This window comes from Sycon ciliatum, chromosome 4 (assembly GCF_964019385.1).
Source record: "Sycon ciliatum chromosome 4, ocSycCili1.1, whole genome shotgun sequence".
NCBI classification, from domain to species: domain Eukaryota; kingdom Metazoa; phylum Porifera; class Calcarea; order Leucosolenida; family Sycettidae; genus Sycon; species Sycon ciliatum.
In genome coordinates, this window is record NC_088646.1 from 2,560,255 (window position 1) to 2,583,412 (window position 23,158).

The 23,158-nt window shown below is 48.5% G+C and overlaps 2 protein-coding genes across 2 annotated transcripts; one reads left to right on the forward strand and one right to left on the reverse strand.

Annotated features, from left to right (window-relative positions):
- Positions 1-323: 323 nt before the first annotated feature.
- LOC135813356 (cyclin-dependent kinase 8-like) lies at positions 324-11,846 on the reverse strand. The gene is made up of 8 exons (XM_065326455.1): positions 11,233-11,846; positions 10,222-10,297; positions 5,985-6,095; positions 4,417-4,557; positions 3,444-3,501; positions 2,749-2,880; positions 523-666; positions 324-340 (listed from the first exon to the last, which is right to left on the reverse strand). Exons 1-8 carry the CDS (start codon positions 11,382-11,384, stop codon positions 324-326), a joined length of 831 nt encoding a protein of 276 aa, XP_065182527.1. The 5' UTR covers positions 11,385-11,846.
- A 6,320-nt stretch (positions 11,847-18,166) lies between these two features.
- Positions 18,167-21,484, forward strand: LOC135813357 (uncharacterized). The gene has a single exon (XM_065326456.1). The coding sequence runs from the start codon at positions 18,167-18,169 to the stop codon at positions 21,482-21,484; it is 3,318 nt and encodes a 1,105-aa protein (XP_065182528.1).
- The last annotated feature ends 1,674 nt before the right edge of the window (positions 21,485-23,158 follow it).

Sequence of the window (23,158 nt, forward strand, 5' to 3'; positions counted from 1 at the left end):
CATGAGATACATTCTCCATAAAAAAACATCTATTCTATACTCTCGTAGGCGGCACAAACAAAAACAACAACACATATCAAGAACAGTCGACAACGAGAATAACCTCGACGTTAGGCGTGCGGAAATCGTGAGTGGCGGACGCCGCTGCTCAGCAGACTGACTTGCTATCTGACAGCAAACTCTCAACCTCCAACAAAAATAGCACGACTCCCACACCACAGCATTTGCCCACGCATTGGGACGAATGCTGTTGATCTCAAGATTGAATGTATGATGGAAACCCCTCCCCAAAAAAACAAACAAACAAAAAAATTGCTTGCACACTACAAGCAAGGCACAGCTGCCAGAAGAATCAGAATGGCAGAGGGGGAATCAGTGTGGGTGCCTTACACGCAAAGAAACACACGGATTTACAGAAACCGCAGCAGGAGTCTTAGGAACATTGCTGACATACGTAGCGTGACCGGTAGGTGACAGAGCCACACAGTGTGCAGTTCATTGTACATACACACTCCTACTAACCTTGGGGAAACCCCATGACAGAGAAAATCCTTTCCAGCTGATCTTTATGATAAGGTGTGCTAGTCTTGATGTCCTCCTGACGGCAGTGGAAGATCGGCTCAGCCGTCAACAACTCAGCAAATATACAGCCAATTGCCCAAATATCTGAGCAGTTCGAGAAATGCATCACGCATGCATCATGCGCACACGCGCGCGCGCGCACACACACACACACACACGCATGCGCGCATGCACACACACACACACACACACACACACACAATGGCCATGGCTTGCGTTATCCAAAAGCAAATACAGGGATGTCCTGGCCATAGCTATGGTTGGACACCCACAAATCTCCCCTCTACATGTGTGCGTGTGTGCGTGCATGTGTGTGTGTGTGTGTGTGTGTGTGTGTGTGTGTGTGTGTGTGTGTGTGTGTGTGTGTGTGTGTGTGTGTGTGTGTGGTGTGTGTGCGTGTGCGGTAATTCATTCTCTGTGACACATGCACAGTTGTGTAGCATCAACGCTTTATTATTACTTTTAAAGGGGAAGTATACCCTAAAATCAAATTTTCACCAGTTGTAGTCTTCGGGGTGCTGAGTCGAATGGTCTTGGTCCGAGGAAGCTGCGACGCTCCCTTCCTACTTGAATCCCAATCGAACTCGCGCACTTCCACCGAAACTGGGTGAGTGCGCCCTACTAGATGGGGATTTGTATGCAAAATGTCACTAAAAGCGCCATTTCGTTCTTATAAAAGCACGGATGACCGCGATTGGCCCATATGTTGTAGTCTTTTGGACGCTGAGTCGACTGGTTTTGGTCCGAAAAGGCTGCGATGCAGCGTTCCTCCTTTATTCCCAATCGAACATGGTTGAACAAGCGGTCACGTGCTCCTGGGTGCCCAAATCACCTAGTCACCGCGCCAGCAGGCGACAACTTTCACACCAAGGTTCAACTCGAGTTCAACTCGAGTGACAGGACTGCACCCAAAAAAGGTCAAACAGGCTAGCAAGTTGTACCCTGCAGGCACGGTGACCAGGTGACTGGTGTACGCAGGAGCACGTGACCGCTTGTTCAACCATGTTCGATTGGGAATAAAGGAGGAACGCTGCATCGCAGCCTTTTCGGACCAAAACGAGTCGACTCAGCGTCCAAAAGACTACAACATATGGGCCGATCGCGGTCATCCGTGCTTTTATAAGAACGAAATGGCGCTTTTAGTGACATTTTGCATACAAATCCCCATCTAGTAGGGCGCAGTCACCCAGTTTCGGTGGAAGTGCGCGAATTCGATTGGGATTCAAGTAGGAAGGGAGCGTCTCAGCTTCCTCGGACCAAGACCATTCGACTCAGCACCCAGAAGACTACAACTGGTGAACATTTGATGTTAGGGTATACTTCCCCTTTAAAGAGCGTACATCAAACACAATGTGTAACTCCTGATTCACGATACAGTCAACTTCGCGTATAACGACACTCGGCGGGGCATCAAAAAGGTGTCCTTATTCGCGAAGTGTCGTTATACCCGAAGTCTCATTATATGTATCACAGTGGGATGGGACTTTGCTCTGGGCATGGAAATTCTGTCGTTATTCGCGAATTGTCGTTATATCCGCAGTCGTTATTAGAAAGTTTGCCCATGGCGAAGTTAGTTGTTTAGGTAATCATGAATCACTGGATATCCCATAAAACCTACGGTTACCAGCACATTGTGATTACTGCTTATAATTCGAAGTTAGCAAGGTGAAATTCAAAGTTCACTGTACACAGTGCTGGTCAGTTCAGCGTGCATGAACAAGCGGTACTGGCCAGCTAAGCGTCAGCAAAAGCGGCGTCTATGGTGCACAGCACAACTCTGCATGATACTGCAAGCGTTTTGACATACAGAATGTGTTCTGGGTACAGATATGGAAAATTAGAACTTTTCCCTGGCATTTGTGGGGTTCGAATTATTTGGACTCTACCAGCACTGGGTGTGCTTTTAAAGCAATTGAACATACTCTAATTTCAGAAATGTTCGGTGCTCAATGTTTTCGGTATGAGAGCAAAAGGCTAGGTTAGGTGAACAGAAATTTCCGGTACAGAGAAGCAGTTCCCTATTGGATTATGTGTGTTAGTGTTTGAAATTTTAGGTATGAAACAGATGCACCGAAAGTACCGAAAATAAAAGTACACCGAAAATTTGTGAAATTACAGTACTCTGTGTCTGCTGGCACTACGTAGTACAAGGCACTAGACACCTACCAATGGCTTTGGTATAGTGGCGAGCTCCGAGAAGCAGCTCCGGTGCTCGGTACCAAAACGTAACCACCACAGGGTCCAGATCAGCAAGTGGTTTTAGCGGAGCATTGAACAAGCGTGCAAAGCCCATGTCAGCTGCAATAACACAACATAAACCAAACACACACTGCTTGTACTGACTGTCTTTACTGAGTGACCTTTCACACCAAGGCCTATGCAATGTGTGTACGAGACTACCATGCAGACAGATAATAATGGATAAAGGATAGCAATGACTGCTGGGAGATGGCATATGGTTTGACAGATTCTTGTTCCAGCATTTTCCGTTGACCGAGGGGTGACCGCCTACATTCTGCTGTCCAAAACCCCCATTTAAATTAATAAAAACGAAACAAGAGGCACAGGAGAATAACCATAAGCTTTGTAGTTGTTTGGAAGCAGTCATACAAAGAAAGTACTACTGGTGGAGCAACCTAAAACCCACTCCATCTGATATTTCTGAGACCAGCAAGATTATACCTTGTCGTACATACTCGTACCTTCTCAAGCACCCGGAGACCGAAACAAGGGCTGGATATCGTTGCTATGCCAGCTATACTACTCACATTAAGAAAACCATCCACACACCAGTTTCTGAACTGAAGACAAGAATAATAGTAAAATAAAACCGTCTCGGCCTGGTTGAAAGATGCACTGACCTATCTTGACTCTACCTCGCTCCGCACCTTCGCCCATGACCAGGATATTTGCAGGTTTCTGAAGGTTACATGTGCACACATGCACACACACACACCCACAGAGTAGTGGACAATGAAACGCTTCGGCAAGTAAGAACCAACATGCACAACAACAGATCTACTGCATCTCTGGCTCCCAGGGCCTATGGTCCCGGGACGGAAACAGGACAGCTAGCCATAACGGGACTTACAGAGCTAGTCACAACAGCACTCGCACACGTTATGGTCTCAAACACTTCTGCACCAAAGGACTGTCAGATCAAGAGCGAAGTACACAATGTAAGCATGCATTGAAGAATTCTTTACTCAGCCTGAATGCGCAGTGGCAGGAGTGGCAGAGCGTTTTACTCGAGAACTGCGGCAACCTTGGAGTATAGCATCACACAATCTTTCATTCCAAAGCTGTTCCTATTCTTCTGCACTGCATAACATAATGCAGGTTTCCATGCATCCACACTCACGCACACCCATCCACCCCCACACACACTCACGCACACCCATCCACCCCCACACACACTCACGCACACCCATCCACCCCCACACACACTCACGCACACCCATCCACCCCCACACACACTCACGCACGCACATGTGCAAACACTCACACGCAGGCACGCGCACATGCACACATTCACACGTAGGCATGCATGCACGCACGCACAGACAGACACACACACGCATGCACAGACAGACACACACGCATGCACACACGACACACACACAGCCACGCACACACAGCCACGCACACACAGCCACGCACACACAGCCACGCACACACAGACACGCACACACAGACACACACACACACACACACACACACACACACACACACACACACACACACACACACACACACACACACACACATACGCACACTCACACGCAGGCACGCACAGACGCACGGACACACGCACAACGAGCTACGCCAGCTTACCAGATCGCGATGTAGAACCCAGCCGCAGTGCAAGTAGTCCATGCCAGCCAGGATCTGGTGCAGCAACGACTTGACCATTAGCGGTGGGGGAGGGTTTAGTCGCTTGGGAGACTTGGTGGCTCTGTGATACTTGATGATGTGCTGAGAACACATACACACAAGAAACACATTCGCTCAATCATGGAGATGGCAAAATTCAATAGGGGCACCGGGACAACCCTCACCACACGCGCTGGAGTTTGGTTCTGCGAAACACATGGGTCCGCAAATTTAAAAGAGTTCCCACCGGGATAAAATACCCCAAGCAAATCTACACAACTGCAGCATGCAACTAGCCAACCAACAACCAAAAAATGAAGTGAGCATTGAAACAGCACTACTCCACTTGATGTGGACGTACTTCAAATAGCACAATGGTAACAGAGAGCTTGGAGGTCAAGAAGATACCAGTGAGCACTGAGTGCATGCCAACAGCCATGGCACGGCTGTTTTTTTGTGCGATTTCACGCCACTTAACAATATGGCCGCCGAAAGTCTCGATTGGGCTTCAATGGCAAGAAAATTTGAATTTTCAAATCGTCAGAACACGAGTAGGCCATGGTTTCCCCTGGATTTTGGAGACTAGTCAGCCCGGACAGCCCGGGGAACACGCTGATCATCTCCGTCTTGTTTCAAGCTTTCCGCTCGTACCTCACATGACTGCCTTTCCTTCAAGAAACATTTGTTCTGTGTCGTGCGACTTTGGCTTCGTTCTGGAATACTCCTTGTGTCGTCGCTGACAAACTCGGCTCCGAGAAGCCCTTCCCGATTTTTTCCCAGCTTAGATCGATATTTTCCCAGGTAGAGGACTATCCTCTGGTTGTCTTCCCCAAGTTTCATTAGAATACGAGCGTGAACTTCTAAATACGCGCGACGAGTCCGGAGCCGGTTTCCTCTTGATTTGGAAGACAACTGGTGTGGCCCTTTAGTTGCTGTTGAGTGTAGAAGGCTGCTTCCTGCTGTAAATTGCTTAGTCGGCATGTGGGATATTGTAGAAGAAGACAGCAGCCGGCCAAGTGAGCTTGAAATTGTGATATCTACCCTATTGTGCGTTGAACGATTACGAAATATCTAACTTGAATGTTGTACACGCGAGCACGCCAAGCAGAGGCTGGCAGGCTGGCAATCACACGGCGAGATCAATCTCCAGACTGCCAGGAGTAGTTCGAGCAAGTTTGAAGCGGAAAGACAGCTAACTGGGCAGGCCAGGACGCTTTTCCACCCTCTTTCTCTCTCAAATTGCCGAAAAGTCGAGTATCTCGCTCGAGCGCTTTCAAAACTTTTCTCTTGGTTTCGCGTCCCAAGTCGTGGAACTACAGGAGGATCGACATGAGTTTCTTCCAAAAACGCAAACTCATCGCATATTTGTACTATTCGCACAATGTTACATAAATCGCACCGAACGACGCCATATTGATAAGTGCCTGCACGTGAACAGCCGTGATGGGTACACGCATAATAACCTCAACAGTCATGGGTACAAGCATAATAACCTCAACAGCAATGGGTACACGCATAATAACCCTTACCCATAGGTCATGCTCGGCGTAGTCGATGAGAAGCCACACTTTCGAATCGGCGTGCGACAGGAAGACACGTCTCATGTGCAGTACGTTGGGGTGGTCCAGCTCTCGTAGCAGCTAAACAGGGACGGGACAGAAACACACACACACGCACACACACACACACACACACACACACACACACACACACACACACACACACACACGCACACATACACACACACACACGCGCGCGCGCGCGCGCGCGCGGACATGTGTAAGGAATTAAAGGGGAACTCGGATCCAAAATGAGCCCCATTTTTTATTGCGGAATCCATTAGAGTGCGGCCTAAGTGATAGAATGGTGAAACACTTACTTTCCTTGCTTCCTTCCTCTCATGGCCCTCTATTTTTTAAGAGGAAGACCATTTTGGGCTGGAGTTTTCCCTTTAAACGGGGACCTTATGCCAGGTATGATGATGAAACACGCCTGCGAATGGCGAAGTATGCTTGTTTGCACGGCCTCTCGAGAGCTTCGGAGCATTTCACAAAGGAGTTTGGCCGCAGTGTTACGTACACAACGATCCAGAGCATGGTGGCGCAGTAAAAGAAGCACTTGGGGAAAGAAGCAGATCCAAGTGCCATCACTTCTCTTAGCCATCAGCCTAGGGGACGACGGACAACGCTGCTGCCTACGGAACTTGATGAGATGGTGTGTCGATATTTGCGTGACATTCGTGGTGAAGGTGGTGTGATCAGTAAGCGCATCACAATTGCCACTGCAAATGGGATCGTGAGCTCCCAAAAACCGTCATTGCTCCGTGAAAACGGTGGATACCTCGATCTTACTGTTGGCTGGGTGAATTCTATTCACCAGCGTTTGAACTTGACCAGACGAAAGGCCACCAAAGCTGCAAGGAAGCTGCCTGACAACTTTCCCGAGCTCAAGTAGCAATTCCTGGAGAGGATTGTCAAAGCAGTGGAGCAGCAAGACATTCCAGCCGACTTGATCATCAACTTTGATGAGACTGGACTGTCAATGGTTCCTTCCTCTGACTGGACACTGGCAGAAAAAGGATCCAAGGATGTGCCAATGCTGGGAGCAGACGACAAGCGGCAGATTACTGCTGTTGTCGGATGTACAATAGGTGGGAAGCTTCTCCCACCGCAACTGCTCTACCAGGATATTTACGCAGCAAATCGCACTCCTGAAGTTCTTGAGCAGTTTGCAGACAGTGGATTTGAGCTTGTGTTCGTGCCTGGAAATTGCACAAGCGAGCTGCAGCCACTAGACCTCAGCTTGAACGGTCCATTGAAGGAGAAGTGCTAGGAGGGATTCTCGCTCTAGTATGCGCAAGAGGTATGCGATGCCATCAAAAAGTCTGACGAAACAGGAGAGGAAGTGGCAGATTCAGCCACTCGCTTCGTGCAGCCAGATCTGTGACTGTCCATCATCAAACCTCGTCGTTGGACAATTGATGCTTTTGCTTCTGTATCGTCTCGTCCAGCGCTAGTCCGTCATGGCTGGGAGACAAGTGGCATGGTGGCAGCATTAGAAGGTGTTCTGAAGTTCCAGACCCAAGAACAAATCAAGTTAAGAGAGCACTAAATTGACTCCACCGACTGCCAATCCAGGCTGGATGGACGCTCAATGAGCCATGCGTGTACCGTCATTAGCAGTTTCTGCTGTAAAGCGGTTTTGTTGTCAGATATCACGGTTGCAGAGGAGCTTTCCTACTCCAGCTTTCCATCACCTTCTCTGCCAGAGCACTTTGTTGCTCTGATCCGGAAAGGCAACAGCCTCTACGATGAAGTGTTTGGTCCGAAGGGGAGCCCCTTCCTCAGCGCATATGATGTCGTAGCAGAAGCGAGTATGGGATTAGCCATTCCTCAGTATGGAGAGTTGGGATTCAACACCCACGACAAAGCTGAGCTGGAGATAGCCACGTATCTGGAGCGGGCTGATAGCTCTGTGCCTCTACCAGCTATTTTCACCGCGAAGGGAAAGTCGGTTGCAGTGATCTTCGCACCAGATGGGCAATGTCTAGTGATGGACAGCCATGCTCACGGCCGTCGTGGTGGTCTGCTTGCTAGCTGCACTACAGTTAAATCATGGGTACACCTTTTGTCCAATGGCTTAATGAATGGCTTGTCACTTGAACGTGGAGCAGCACTTACGTTTCTCTCTCTTTCCACCTAGATGGTCGAGCACAGGAGTGACTAAACACCTTCAAAGCACCCACATGCAGTTCTCCTTTGCCGAGAACCATTGTCGTGCACCGCCATCTGTTCAGTTGTTCTTGGCCGGCTGAAACATTGTTGACTTTGCTGTCAAGACAAGTACTAGACAAATTATGCCACGCAGTTATTTCTTTGCTATAAATAAGTCCACATCCAGACCGTATTCTAGGGCAGCATTCTGGTCTACTACTAGTACTGTTGCATTGTAATCGCTTTCGTTTCGTTCTACTACTACTAGCACATTCTCTGGCTGTTCCTGTCGTTGGTATACTTCTGTCAACTTGATACTACATGTAGCACTAGTACTTATTAGTGCATGTAAATTACATGGCTAATGCAATAATGCTACACTTTTTTAAACTGTAAAAGCCTCTTGTACGGGCAAACTCAAAAACAATGTTGCACAATCATGTACACAAATGCTACAATTAGTACAGTGAGTTCTAGAGAAGTACAATACATGTACTAGTACGTATTCAATGACTCTTTAGACATTGTACATAGTACCAGTACTACCAGTATACAACTTAAATTTTTTTAATGACAGTGACTTTCATGATTTTGGATGTGGCAATGATTTTCATGATTTTTACATTTTTTGGCATTTCGGAAAATTTAGGTGTAAGGGCATGTTCGATTGGTAAGGATCGGGATCGGGATCCAGATCTCAGATCCGTCGGATCCTTCAGAGTCAACTGGACACTTTTTTGGGCCTTGACTGTTGCTATGTTGACGAAGTAATGAAAAGTCGTACTCACCGCGCCAGTTGTACAAAAAGTCCACAAGCTCTATCTCGATCCACGTGTGCGTACCACAATGTACTAATGTGTACAAAAACGATTATTACCCGCCATATACGCACAAAGGTCACATTCGGATCCGGTCAACCCTGCTCCCCGAGGTGGGTTGACCGGATCCAAATCCGAAGGATCCGGATCCGGATTCGACCAATCGAAAGGGTGCGAATCCAGTGGATCCGGTGGATCGGGATCCCGATCCTACCAATTGAACATGCCCTAAGGGGTCGTCCGTATTTTTCGAAAAATTAAAAAATCCGTCCGCAGGCAAAAGGGGGGTGGTCAAGAGTGCTGGCGGAATTTAATTTTTTGATTTTTCTTACTTTTTTTTACTTCAGTGACTTTCATACACTTGTTGCACCGACTGTGTAGTGTACTGTAGATGTAGGGTAGGATCGCAAACACCAGTATGATATACATGACTCTTCATGTAGTTGTAGGACGTGCATGGCCGTCGCGTCGGTAGACCTACTACTCACTGACCTAGCTACTAGCAAGAGTATTATAACCCCCCAAGAGTGTGCAACTCCGGATACCCTTTCTATGGGGTACGCCGACGGCGAAAACTCACATCACGTGGTGCAGTGTCGCAGTTGTACGTTTCCAGCCCGTTTTTAGCGAGCAGCGGAGTACTAAAAAAGCACTCTCTGACAGAAACTCATTGCGCGTATGCAAATCCCCAGCATGATCAGGGCAGATTTTCGGATTGCGCGCACGCTATCCTACGTTTGTACGTAGTACAAAGGTATCTGAGACACGTGATGTGAGTTTTCGCCGTCGGAGACCCCATATGCAGAGTTGCACACTCTTGGGGGATTATACTCTTAGTACTACTACATGTACTTGACATAGGTGCAATCAGCGAACATGAGGTCAGGAGTTCTTATTTTCGAGCTGGGCATCGGTAAAAATCAAAAAATTAATGGGAAAAAATGGGGGTGGGTGGGTAGGTGGGTCAGAGACAATTTTGCACGAGGACGGATTTTTTAATTTTTCGATAATTACGGACGACCCCTAATGTTAAATTAGGTGATCCGGGACCTCTACCGAAGTTTCCGAAATTTAAATTACACAGAAATAAAGGTGTTTTACAGCACACATCAAAGTATATCCTTCGATTAACAGTGGGTCCAAGTTGTCAATAGTTACTAGTCGATACTACCAAGAAAAAGGAATGTTGTTTTACGTAAAATTTAATGATGTACACCTATATAGGTGCAACTTACAGCAATTTCTCTGCATGCTGAAGGAGACAATCCACGGCCTTCGATTTGCTTTAATGCATACTCTCGCGTATCGCTCCTATGGCGTAAAGAAATGGTACAAAAGCAACAGCAAAGAGAGACCGAATGAGAAAGTGAGAATGTATGTGTGTGGGCACATGTGTGTGTGTGTGTGTGCATGTGTGTGTGCGTGTGTGTGTTTCTGCACCTTGTCCTCACCCACTTACTTTGTGAGCCCGTAAGTGGGATCATTTCTAAATCCACCCAGAGTTTGGGGATTTCAGGGGGTGTCAGCTGTTGGGCGGTTCAATTGCCAATGGAGTCATATTTCCAAGATTCCTTTTGAGTCCCTTTCTCCTCTCCCGGGGAGACCCACGTGACCAGTTAGCAAGTACGGTACAGTGTGCGTGTGCGTGTGTGTGTGTGTGTGTGTGCACGTGCATGTGTGTGTGAGCATGAGCATGCAACGTAGGCAACACCATTGGCTTTGAGAGCAACACATGTAGCAACCCAACTGCAGCCTTATTATTGGTGTTCAAGGTTGTTCACTAGAAACAATGACATCGCCACTTATTACACCTGGCATAGTATCATTGTCACTCATTATACCTGGCATAGTATCAATGGCCTACACCGTACAATTTTGTTCCGTGTACTTCGATATACATGCTACATTGTCAATGAATGGATCTTCGGTTCAGTCATGCCCAAATAGAGTGCTGTCAAGCCAATGCGTTCATAGTGACCCGCTTGAACAAGACACACAGTGACAGCCAGTCCTTTTGGTGGTGGTGGTGATAGTGGTGGGATACGGCTGTAGATACATGACCTTATGGTGCCGCAGCTGGGGCAGCTATCAGGTGGCACTGCCTTCCTAACTCCTAAACAAAATCCTGCAGTGGGTTAGTCAATCGCAGCTCAAGATAGGAGTTCCACACTCTTTATTATGTACTATTAGCACTGTAACAGATATGCAGATACATTGTATAAGAAAATTAAAGATTGAATTCTTACGAGCTTTTGCTTTTCGCTTTGTACACATGGCCATAGGTTCCACGCCCCACTTTGCAGCCTTCAAAGTCGAACAACTCCTCAACACGGTGACGCTTCTTGAATACACTGCTCTTGAACTCAGGGTCAATAAACTGACTCGAGCTTGCCGACATGATTCTCGTCAAAAGGATCACTTTCCAATTCACTCAGATTATTATTCTTCCAGTTGACGTGCAGCTGTGCACAACGCCACTAGCTCTCGACCTGACGACCACATCGACTTGCCAACTAAAATACAATACCCTCGCAACAGAGAGCTCTACATGCACAATGTAGTTATGATAGCTTTACACGCAGGTCATCAGCCCGTGCCGTAGTGAAACTGAATTAGAATTGTGTTTCTAACATCAGAGTTCTGAACATGTTCGAACACAAAGTGCAATATCTCTGGTGGCTAATAATAATTCTATTCTTTCAACTTGAGTGGGTTCTCCTTTGAAGACTGAAATCATAAAGAGTCCCTTTGGACTCTCATCGATTCCAAGAAAATGATTGATGGCTGGACTTGTATCAGAAAAGTAGTAGGCGTTAGTTTGCAAAACAAACACCATCCAACGAAACAAAAGAAAACAAGGAAAGTACATGTCAGATTGCATTTTCATTTCAAAAGATCGAAGCGATGATCATGTCGACACATCGATATGACGGATGAATGAAGCCAGTCACCATGGTCACCCGTGACCCATGCACGAGGCGAAGGACTAAAGGGACCGTCACTTAATTTTTGCCGACTACCCGCCAAAAAAATCTTTTCGTTTCACGTGCCAGACACGTCCGCGAGCGCGTACGACTCGCGCTCGCCCGGCCGCGCTACCTTTCACGTCAAGCAATCTGTTCACGCCACATGGCTGGATTGGATAGCGCGTACATGCAGACATGATTGAAGACTTGCAAAATCAATTTTTTTACAAGTCAAGGCGCTAGGCCTAGGCAGTACTAATGGCTAATGCCAAAGGCTAATGCCCAGGCAGCTGACTTTATTTTCGGAGAAACACTACTCATTGTAGTAAAAAGTAACAATGAATAGCGACATCATCTAGGAAGGATCGCTACCCTAACGCAAAGGAAAGGCCTTGTGCGGCTGCTCTACGAAGTGTTGAAGAAAGACTCATCAAAGTTAGTTGGTGGACGAATAACTCGCTGGCGCCGGAAAACTTGGCCCCCAACGATGGTGTTTGGTGAATCATCAAGCATAATGTCTTGTAGCAGTGTTCACCGAGGAAGGAGAACGCTCTAGCCGCTGCTGTTGTCCGTTTCATCCACGTTGGGCGTTAGCTGCACCGCGCCTATTGTGTTTTAGTATTCCATGGACACACATTAGCATTCAGAGCGATTGTGGAGCCACAATTTACTTCACACAGCGTTGTATTGTCCACGAGCGCAAACTTCATTATCAGCAGTAACTGTTACTCTTCATCCTACATGTAGATTTGGAGTATACACGGCCTTGTCATGACAGCGACAGCTCTACAGAGTGTTCAAGTGAGAAACATTAATTTCAATTGTTGGTGGACGAATAAATGGCTGGTTCCGAAAAACGCGGCCTGCACCGATGGTGTTTGGTGGATCATCAAACAGGGTGACCAGCAGTGTTCACCGAGGAAGGAGAATGCACTCGCCACCACTCCGATTCATCCAAGTGGGCGTTAGCTGCGCCGCGCCTATTGTGTTTTAGTATTTCATGGACGCACACTAGCGTTCTCAGCGATTGTGGAGCCACAACATATCTTCATGCGGCGTTGCACTGTCCAAGAGCAGAAACGTCAGCAGTGACCCATCATCATACATGTAGATTTGGAGTATACACACCATGCGCCAATGGGCCTTGGCACAACAGCGGCAGCTCTACGGAGTGTTCAAGTGAGAAACATTTGTTTTGACTTTTGGTGGACGAACAAATCGGTGGTGGCGAAAAACGTGGCCTGCGCCGATGGTGTTTGAACCATCGAGGGCTCCGGAAGCAGCAGCTGAGCCAGATCAGCCAGTCTTGCCAACTCTCAGTTGCTGGACTCCGTGCTGCAGCTAGCAGCACTGGCACCAGCCGGAAATATTTTTCCGCCGATACCCGTTACTTCCAGTTCTGTCAAGGGCATGACTGGAATCCATTGCCAGGTGATGACTTTTTACTTTATGTGTTATTTTGCTGCCGAGTTCAGAACTTTTCAGCCCCGATCTGTCCATGTCTACATGTCGGCCATCCGCAAACTTCAGGTGGAAGTTGGCTTTACCTACCCGTCGGGCCCAATGACTCTCCTCGCAAGGTTCCTGTCGGGCATCAACAGGTCATCATCGACACAGCGTCATCGCCTGCTGATAACCACTCAACTTCTCAGGGAGATTAGCCGGCATGTTGCCTTTCCACGGATGTGGCACCCTCATGACAAGGCCATGCTAAGGGCAAACTGACTGCTTGATTTTAGCTTTACATTACTGCAGTCAGTCCAGCACAATACGCCAATCGTATTTCACTATAACTCGCGTGTCATAATTGGGGATATGGGCTGCTCCGCCCTATATCCCTGATATGCCAAATAGACGAAAAGTGTGTCTAAGCCTGTATCGCGTATAATAGGCTCATCGTAAAACAAATAATAAAAGTCTTAAAAATCAGGGTTCACGTGACACTCGGGTTCCAGCCAAGTTTTCCGCATCCGCAGGAACGCTTCCCCCCTCTTGAATCATAGTATAGTGGACTCTGCAATGAACAGATTATGAAACTCCCTGCAGATTTACTACGGTCATCTCTGGTGACTGGTCTTGGCGCACCGTGGAAGCTGTGACTGGTTGCCAAGTTTTGTTTTGTGACTGATCATGGGGCATTTGTGACTACTTCGAAGCACAGCTCTGATTGATCACAGAGTCTTACTGTTGTCAATATTTATATCGTTTGAGAAGTCAAGCAGCCACGGGGCGCTGGCCTTGCAGCTGTGAGTATGCATACGGTACATATTCACATGACTATTGTATGCTGGACACTGCTGGTCCATTGTTGCAGTGTGTAAGTGAACTGCAGAACCTATTCCGTGATGAAACACCTACTCTTGAAAGACTGAATGTTTGAGCTAATAGTCTTTTACTTCACTCTCATGCTGCTCATATAATTATACCATACGCCAGAAGACCCTAAGTTAGTTCTAAGATTTTGTGGACCATGTGACCATGTGGTACTTTCACTCTACAGCCAAGTCAACCTCTTTGTCAACACACAGGGTTTTCCTCAGACACAAGCGAATGGTTTACTCCACTCTGGAGAAGAACACAGTTTGCTCTCTCGAACACCAACCGCATAATGACTACGGAATGTAGGAAGTGCAACAACTGCTAGAATATTGAACTGTCGTCCACACAAAACAAATAAAGACAACTGAAAACCAAAACACATGCAACTGCCAACATGCATGTAACAGCGACTGCAAGCCAGAACTACAGACTCCGCGCAGGGAGGAACAGGGGAAACAGAGGTAACGCTTCCGACTCCGAGAGCTTCGAATAGCAGCGGACAAAACAATACATCAACCTTACGTGTCACCTTGCGCTACCGCAAACGAACACCTATGGATGCACAGTGCAGCACAGACTCGGTGCATGCACGGTGTAATAACTGGAGTACATGTAAACCGACAACGGTCACCTTGCACCCTATGCAGTAAGTTACATAGGCTTGACGTGAAAGGTAACGCGGGCGAGCGCGAGTCGTACGCGCTCGCGGACGTGCCTGACACGTGAAACGAAAAGATTTTTTTGGCGGGTAGTCGGCAAAAATTAAGTGACGGTCCCTTTAGTCCTTCGCGTTCGGCGAAGGACTAAATGGACCGATTCAGGGCAGATCGTGACATGATGGTGACTCTGATTGGTGACCCATGCGAGAACACACATTACACTTGCGGGTGGCCTTGCACTGAGTTGACCGGTGCCCTGTGCGCAAACACACAAAGCAACGCTTCTGTTCAATCAGTTATTCTTTCCGCTGTGCTACTGTTGTGTATTTCGCGCAGTCACCACATACCATGCTTGATGTTTCAAGCACCATCGGCGCAGGCCACGTTTTTCGGCTACGACGATTTGTTCGTCCACCAAAAGTCGAAACAAATGTTTCTCACTTGAACACTCCGTAGAGCTGCCGCTGTTGTGCCAAGGCCCATTGGCGCATGGTGTGTATACTCCAAATCTACATGTATGATGATGGGTCACTGCTGACGTTTCTGCTCTTGGACAGTGCAACGCCGCATGAAGATATGTTGTGGCTCCACAATCGCTGAGAACGCTAGTGTGCGTCCATGGAATACTAAAACACAATAGGCGCGGCGCAGTTAACGCCCACTTGGATGAATCGGAGTGGTGGCGAGTGCATTCTCCTTCCTCGGTGAACACTGCTGGTCACCCTGTTTGATGATCCACCAAACACCATCGGTGCAGGCCGCGTTTTTCGGAACCAGCCATTTATTCGTCCACCAACAATTGAAATTAATGTTTCTCACTTGAACACTCTGTAGAGCTGTCGCTGTCGTGACAAGGCCGTGTATACTCCAAATCTACATGTAGGATGAAGAGTAACAGTTACTGCTGATAATGAAGTTTGCGCTCGTGGACAATACAACGCTGTGTGAAGTAAATTGTGGCTCCACAATCGCTCTGAATGCTAATTGTGTCCATGGAATACTAAAACACAATAGGCGCGGTGCAGCTAACGCCCAACGTGGATGAAACGGACAACAGCAGCGGCTAGAGCGTTCTCCTTCCTCGGTGAACACTGCTACAAGACATTATGCTTGATGATTCACCAAACACCATCGTTGGGGGCCAAGTTTTCCGGCGCCAGCGAGTTATTCGTCCACCAACTAACTTTGATGAGTCTTTCTTCAACACTTCGTAGAGCAGCCGCGCAAGGCCTTTCCTTTGCGTTAGGGTAGCGATCCTTCCTAGATGATGTCGCTATTCATTGTTACTTTTTACTACAATGAGTAGTGTTTCTCCGAAAATAAAGTCAGCTGCCTTTGGCATTAGTACTGCCTAGGCCTAGCGCCTAGCGCCTGGACTTGTAAAAAAATAATTTTGCAAGTCTTCAATCATGTCTGCATGTACGCGCTATCCAATCCAGCCATGTGGCGCGGCGTGAACAGATTGCTTGACGTGAAAGGTAGCGCGGCCGGGCGAGCGCGAGTCGTACGCGCTCGCGGACGTGTCTGGCACGTGAAACGAAAAGATTTTTTTGGCGGGTAGTCGGCAAAAATTAAGTGACGGTCCCTTTAGTCCTTCGCATGCAATGCACGAGATCATTAATTTTTAGTTATCATGATGTCATTGACTGTCAGAGGCGCGCGCGGGCCGCGCGGCGCTAGGCGGGCGCAGAGCGCATGCAGAGCTAGAGAGTAGAGTGCAGACTGTCCGGATTATGCGTTTTTTTGAAGGATCAACGTTTATTTTTTGGAAATTCATCCAAAATGTCCATTTCATTCTCCTTCACCCAAAATGCTAAAAAAATCTTTAAAAAAATCTTTAAAAAAATTCAAAATTTCACCCAAAATGCGAAAATTATGCTGCCGTTACCATGGCAACCAAAATGGCGAAAAATCTGAATCCCTTGGGGACCTTGTCGTTCCAAGTGCACGTGGAGGAAGCGCGTGCAAAGGATGTGGTTGTTTTCGAAAGTCGAAAGGAATCGATCATTTTTGTTTGGCTTCTTCACTTCAGAGCCAAGTGCACTCGATCGAGGCTGCCGATGAGCATGCAAAATATGCTCAAAATGTTGAAAAATGCTGAAAAAACCCAAAATGCGAAAAAAGCTGAAAAAATCCAAAAATTTAATAATAGCAATGAAAAGTATCAAGAGTACATAACCCCCCAGAGTGTGCAACTCCCACATACCCTGCTGTCCCGACAGAATTTCAAGTTGACGTCATTATTTATGACGCAATGCTCCTTGCACCAGTGATTTACAACATGTGTACGGGTGTCAACGCATCACACGTTTTTCTTTGCAATAATTTGTACAGGATCGATCTGCTTCGGTCAACCACAGGTTCCGGATTCGTCTGATAATCCGTGTACAGTGCGCATTGCATCATCAAAATGACGTCAACTTGAAATTCTGTCGGGACAGCACCCATAGTGGAGTTGCACACTCTGGGGGGTTATGTACTCTTGAAAGTATGAATGCCGCAGACATCACCACGCAACATGACAATTTGTTCAAGGTTTGGTTTTGTGTGTTTCCAAAATCGATTTTCACGTTCCGATCATCAGTGGAAATACGGAACTAAAGAGATCAAGGGAAAAACAAAGGTTAAAAATCCAAAGAAGTGTGACACATGACGGTGTAATGTATATATAACTGAACCTATCTATCTGTCTATTGCTTCACTATTCATTGATCATGCTGTAAGCCTACATGGGTAGTGTTTCACCCAGTATGACAGTTTGCCCTTTCATCAATCATCGTGGTCTGCTGCACACGATGCATGGATGCGTTTCCTTTGTTTTGCATTGTTTTCTGTATGCACGCTTTCAGTCTTATCATGCTATCGTTAGTTCCGGTATAGTGCGTTGTTGCGAGTCTTGCGTGCTGTGCGTAGAAGTCGTACCACCGCACTCAGTATCGCTCTAGCCCGATAATCCATATGCATCTGAGTTGGCTGTACTCAGTTGCCTTTTGGGAACTCTTTGCCATGAGTTCAGGAGTAGTTCTTATGTTGTCGTTTTGCTCTCAACTTGTTTTCTCTCTCTCTCTCTCTGAAATGTTCTTTCCTGAATAACAACTAGTTACTTTCGTACTGCCTGTTGGTCGAGTTGGCGTGCATGCCTGCGTGACTGAAGTTCCATAACATCTGGTACCGAAACCCGCTGATACCTGGTGCGACTGTGTTGTCGCTTGGTGGTGGGCCTTGATTTGGAAATAATGTCGCTGAAACTCGATGGATTCCTGCGGACGTTCCGCGGAAAAGGAGATGACCTGGAGACGTTTTGGTCGAAGTTCCGTGTACTGGCGGATATTCAAAAGTGGGACACGGAGGAAAAACGGATGCAGCACCTGCCCCTGGTCCTAGATGGCCAGGCGTTCAAAGTCTTCATGTCCATGGCGGAGGCGGACAGGAAAAAGGAGGCAACCGTGAAAGCGCTACTTGAAAAGGCCTTCGCGCCTGCACCTGCTGATTCTTATCAGCAGTTCCTGTCCCGTCGCCTACGCCCTGATGAGGCTGTGGACGGCTACGTTGCTGACCTGAAGCACCACTTGAGCTTAGCTGGCCACAAGATTACAGACGACAAGGACCCGGTCCTTTTGGAGCAGGTGATTTGTGGCTTGCCACCGACGTTCGCGCGAGACATTCGTTTGCAGGGTGCTGGACAGGCCCTCTCCGTCAGTGACGTGACAGAGAAGGTTCGCGCTCTGCAACTGGTTGAAAGCGCTGCATCATCGCATGCCATTGGCGCTGCTGCCACCGAACCAGCGAAGTCTTTGTATTGTTACACGTGCGGGAAAACTGGGCATGTCAAGAAGACCTGCCGCGCTGGGAACCAGGAACCCTCCACGCAGAGCTCGTCAGCAGGCCCATCTTCCTCGAAGAGCAGCCGAGTTCGTTGCCATCATTGTCACGAGCTAGGCCACATCCGGAGAAACTGCCCGACCAGGAGAACACGGGGCACTGCGTCTGCTGGTGTTTCTGACCAGCCAGGAGGAAAAACCGATTGCTGTTTGGCCCTGACTACATCATCGTCTTCCCTCATCCGAGTGTACGTCGATGCCTGCCGCGAAAAACACGACGAGTGGACTCGCCTGAGTTCTGTGGTGGACACTGGTTGCACGCGCTCTCTCATCAGCCGTGCCGCACTCCAGAAGTGCAATGGCCTGCGTTGCATGGAACAGTGTCCGGACAACATGCTCGCCCTCAACGGTGAATCGCTGAAGATACTGGGTAGCGTCCTGCTGAACCTCCGTCGACTCGACGGACCTGTGCACTTGGACCTACTGACTGCCGTATCTGTGCTGGTTGTCCCAGACTTGAGTGTCCTGAACACCGACATGGTCGTCGGCAACGATGTAGTGACCCGCGCTGGAGGTATGCACCTGCAATACGCTGACGGGTGTCTGTCGTCCGTCTCATTTGGCTGTGCCGCTGTGCCTGCTGCTGTTAGTGCTGCCGCTGATGTGCCACCTAAGCCAGCTGACAGTACTGCTCGCACCTCCAAGCTGTCCCGCCACGTTACGGTCAACCACTCTGGTGACGATGTCACACTAAGTGTTGATGATGGCGAGGTGCACTGGAATGCAGCCGCCGGCTACTGGAGCATGAAGTGGCACTGGAGGGACGACATGCCACCTGCTGAACCGATTGGGTCAGGGATTGGCGAATATCCCCGCGCCAAACTCACCGCCGATCAGGAGCTGCAGTTCAATGCTGAAGTAGATGCCTGGATCCAGCAAGGCTGGCTGGTACCACACGATGCGGATGTTCACGGACCACCGGGCGCCATCCTCCCGTTGATTGCGAAGTGCCAAGAGCACAAGGCCTCAACACCGGTTCGCCCTGTACTGGACTACCGTGGGCTGAATCAGCTCATCCGCAACCACCCTGGGTGCAACACCCCTGTGTGCGGTGAGAAGCTGCGCAGCTGGCGACAGGCTGGTGACAATTTCCACATCCTGGATATACGGAAGGCGTACCTGCAGGTCCGTCTTGATCCGTCGCTGGCGAGGTTCCAGACCGTCATTTACAAGGGTAAGCCGTACGTCATGATGCGCATGGGCTTCGGCCTTGGGATTGCGCCAAAGCTGATGAGCCTGATCGTACAGTACGTCACTGGCCCCTACCCTACTGTCGACAGCTATGTTGACGACTTGTTCGTGCCTGATGATCTCGTCACCACGGTGGAAGACGAGATGGTGAAGTTTGGCCTACCCACCAAACCTGCTGAGTGCTTGCGATCAGCCCGCGTCCTTGGTCTCCAGCTTCACAGCTCGAACGACGTCCTGCAGTGGCGACGACGCACAGATGTCGACCTCTGCTGCCCAGCGAGCCCAACGAAGCGCGATGTGTTCCGCTGGTGTGGTCGCCTGCTTGGTCACAACCCTGTGTGCTCCTGGCTCAGGCCATACACTAGCTACCTGAAGAGGTTGGCTGACTCGCTCACTCCTGGAGGCTGGGACGCCAAGGTACCACCAGAAGTAGTAAGCCTCTGCCAAGAGCTGTCTGGTCGCGTTGAAGGAGAAGATCCGGTACACGGTGCCTGGTCCGCTCCACCTGCCGCACAATGGTCAGTATGGTGCGACGCATCCAACATTGCCACCGGAATTGTGGTGCAATGCGGTGCAGATGTCATCGAGGATGCGTGCTGGCTGCGTCCGAAGGATGATCGTACACACATCAATGTCGCCGAACTTGATTCGGTGATGAGTGGCCTTCAGCGTGCCACCGCCTACGGCCTCACAAGTGTGCGCCTCCTGACCGACTCCAAGACCGTGCATGGTTGGCTGTATAACCTGCTGCATGACATCCGCCGTGTCAAGACCAGCGGTCTGTATGATGTGCTCGTCCAACGCCGCTTGCAAGCTATTGACGAGCTTGTCCGCCTCACCGGCCTGTCTGTTGTGGTCGGATGGGTGCCCTCTGAACGCAACTTGGCTGATCGGCTGACAAGAGTACCCACTCCATGGTTGAAGCTCTGCCGTGCCAAGTCTGAGATGTGTGCTGTCGCTGGTGATACCACTAATCCCGCCGTGGCCCCGCCCATGGCTGTTGCCACCATCCGCGCAGCGCAGCAGAATGACGGCAGCAACTGGTCTCGGGATCACCCTGCTCGGTGTGCTCGACTGCGCGACCTCGTGGAATCCGAGTTATCCGACGCTGATCGCATCCAAGAGGAGACTGTGCCTGTCTATCACACTGGTGATCACGTTCTTCTCCGCCGTCCTGACCGTCACCAGAAGCATCTACCGATGTATGAACCTGGTTGGCAAGTCATTCGTGTTCTGTCCCCCTCGACTGTGGTGATTCGACGGTGTGAACCTGTACGTGGTCGCAATGCTGAGAAAGTAGTGAATGTCGACCTGATCAAGCTCGACCCTCACCCTGTTGCCGCAGATGCAGATGTTGACTCTGCTGATGATCGTGATGACATCCCTGCTATCATCCAAATCGACATGGATCCGCAGCTTGACCAAGCCTACGGACTTCGTCGCCGGGCTGCAATCCGTCCTCCTCAGCGGTTCCGTGACTAATGTCATCAAGGGGAGAGGTGTAATGTATATATAACTGAACCTATCTATCTGTCTATTGCTTCACTATTCATTGATCATGCTGTAAGCCTACATGGGTAGTGTTTCACCCAGTATGACAGTTTGCCCTTTCATCAATCATCGTGGTCTGCTGCACACGATGCATGGATGCGTTTCCTTTGTTTTGCATTGTTTTCTGTATGCACGCGTTCAGTCTTATCATGCTATCGTTAGTTCCGGTATAGTGCGTTGTTGCGAGTCTTGCGTGCTGTGCGTAGAAGTCGTACCACCGCACTCAGTATCGCTCTAGCCCGATAATCCATATGCATCTGAGTTGGCTGTACTCAGTTGCCTTTTGGGAACTCTTTGCCATGAGTTCATCAGTAGTTCTTATGTTGTCGTTTTGCTCTCAACTTGTTTTCTCTCTCTCTCTCTCTGAAATGTTCTTTCCTGAATAACAACTAGTTACTTTCGTACTGCCTGTTGGTCGAGTTGGCGTGCATGCCTGCGTGACTGAAGTTCCATAACAAGGTTCTACTCCCCGGTTCAGACAAGTGCAAGTACAATGTATCTGAAACCAATCCACATGCTAGTGGACTATTAATTTTTGTCTCATGATTGGCCATTTTGCAATGAAATTTCTAGTCCAGGGAACTCCGCGTTGTGCAGTGTCACATCAGGCCTCAGCAGGCTCAGCACATGATTTGTATTGCACTCCACATGTTTTGTTAGAAGCAAAGAATCATACAAACACGCCATTGGTAGAAGCAAGGAAGTAGCAATGCAGTCTATGGCCGGAAAGCACACGTCAGACATAGCAGTTTGTTCTCGCGATGTTTTGTATAATGTAGTTCTCGCTGTTATTTGGTCTCGTTGTGGAAAGGCAAAGTTTCTTTCATGCATTGCAAGTGTGAATACAGCAGTAGAAGAGTGAAAGTAACGTTGAAGTGCAGTTTGAGTTTTTGTGGGGAATAGTGTAGGTTTGATCAAGGATGCCTTACTGCACCATCAAACATGACGAAGGGGAAAAATGGCTCGAGAAATCCCACTTTAAAAGTTCGATGGAGAGTGTGATAATTCTGGAGAAAGCAGCATCCAGGACTTAGTCCATCATTAGTTGGAAGCAGGCCAGGGTGTAGTAAAATAAAATAATTACTACTACTCCCTGGTTGGAGATTTGCCATTCACTGATTGATCTTCAGCGTCGAATTAGGGGCGAATTTTGCTCCCCCCCCCCCCCATTTCACGGATCGAATAATGTGCATGAAAGGTCACGAGGGGTGTGCGGATAATGCTCGAAAAGCTGGCAGATTCTGCTCAAAAAGCAGTGAAAATGGCAGAACCATACAAACCTTATGGCGGGCAATTCCTCGAATTCTGCTCCATTCTTTATCCACATACCAAACATGCATGAAACTTACCAGAAAAAGTACCTAATTCTGCCAATTTTCTGCCGGCATTATCCGCATATGCCTAATGAAAGGACCTACATAAGTGCATGTACATCTGTGTGGGGAAAGTCTTGGCACCCCCCTTGATCACTATCCTGGCTACGCCCCTGAGTACTCTTTTGTAACGGTTCGTGGAAATAGTGACATCAGATGCCAGATTTCTGGCCCCTAACCATTGGAATGTACCCATAATGTGATTCAGAATTGCGGACATTTTAAAATTATG

Coding starts and splice junctions, on each gene's coding strand:
- LOC135813356 (XM_065326455.1), bottom strand. CDS start 11,384: ATGTCGGCAAGCTCGAGTCAGTTTATTGACCCTGAGTTCAAGAGCAGT. Junction 4,558..5,984: donor ACGCCGAGCATGACCTATGG/GTAAGGGTTATT, acceptor ATGTGTTCTCAG/CACATCATCAAGTATCACAG. Junction 3,502..4,416: donor GGGTTCTACATCGCGATCTG/GTAAGCTGGCGT, acceptor TGTAACCTTCAG/AAACCTGCAAATATCCTGGT.
- LOC135813357 (XM_065326456.1), top strand. CDS start 18,167: ATGTCGCTGAAACTCGATGGATTCCTGCGGACGTTCCGCGGAAAAGGA.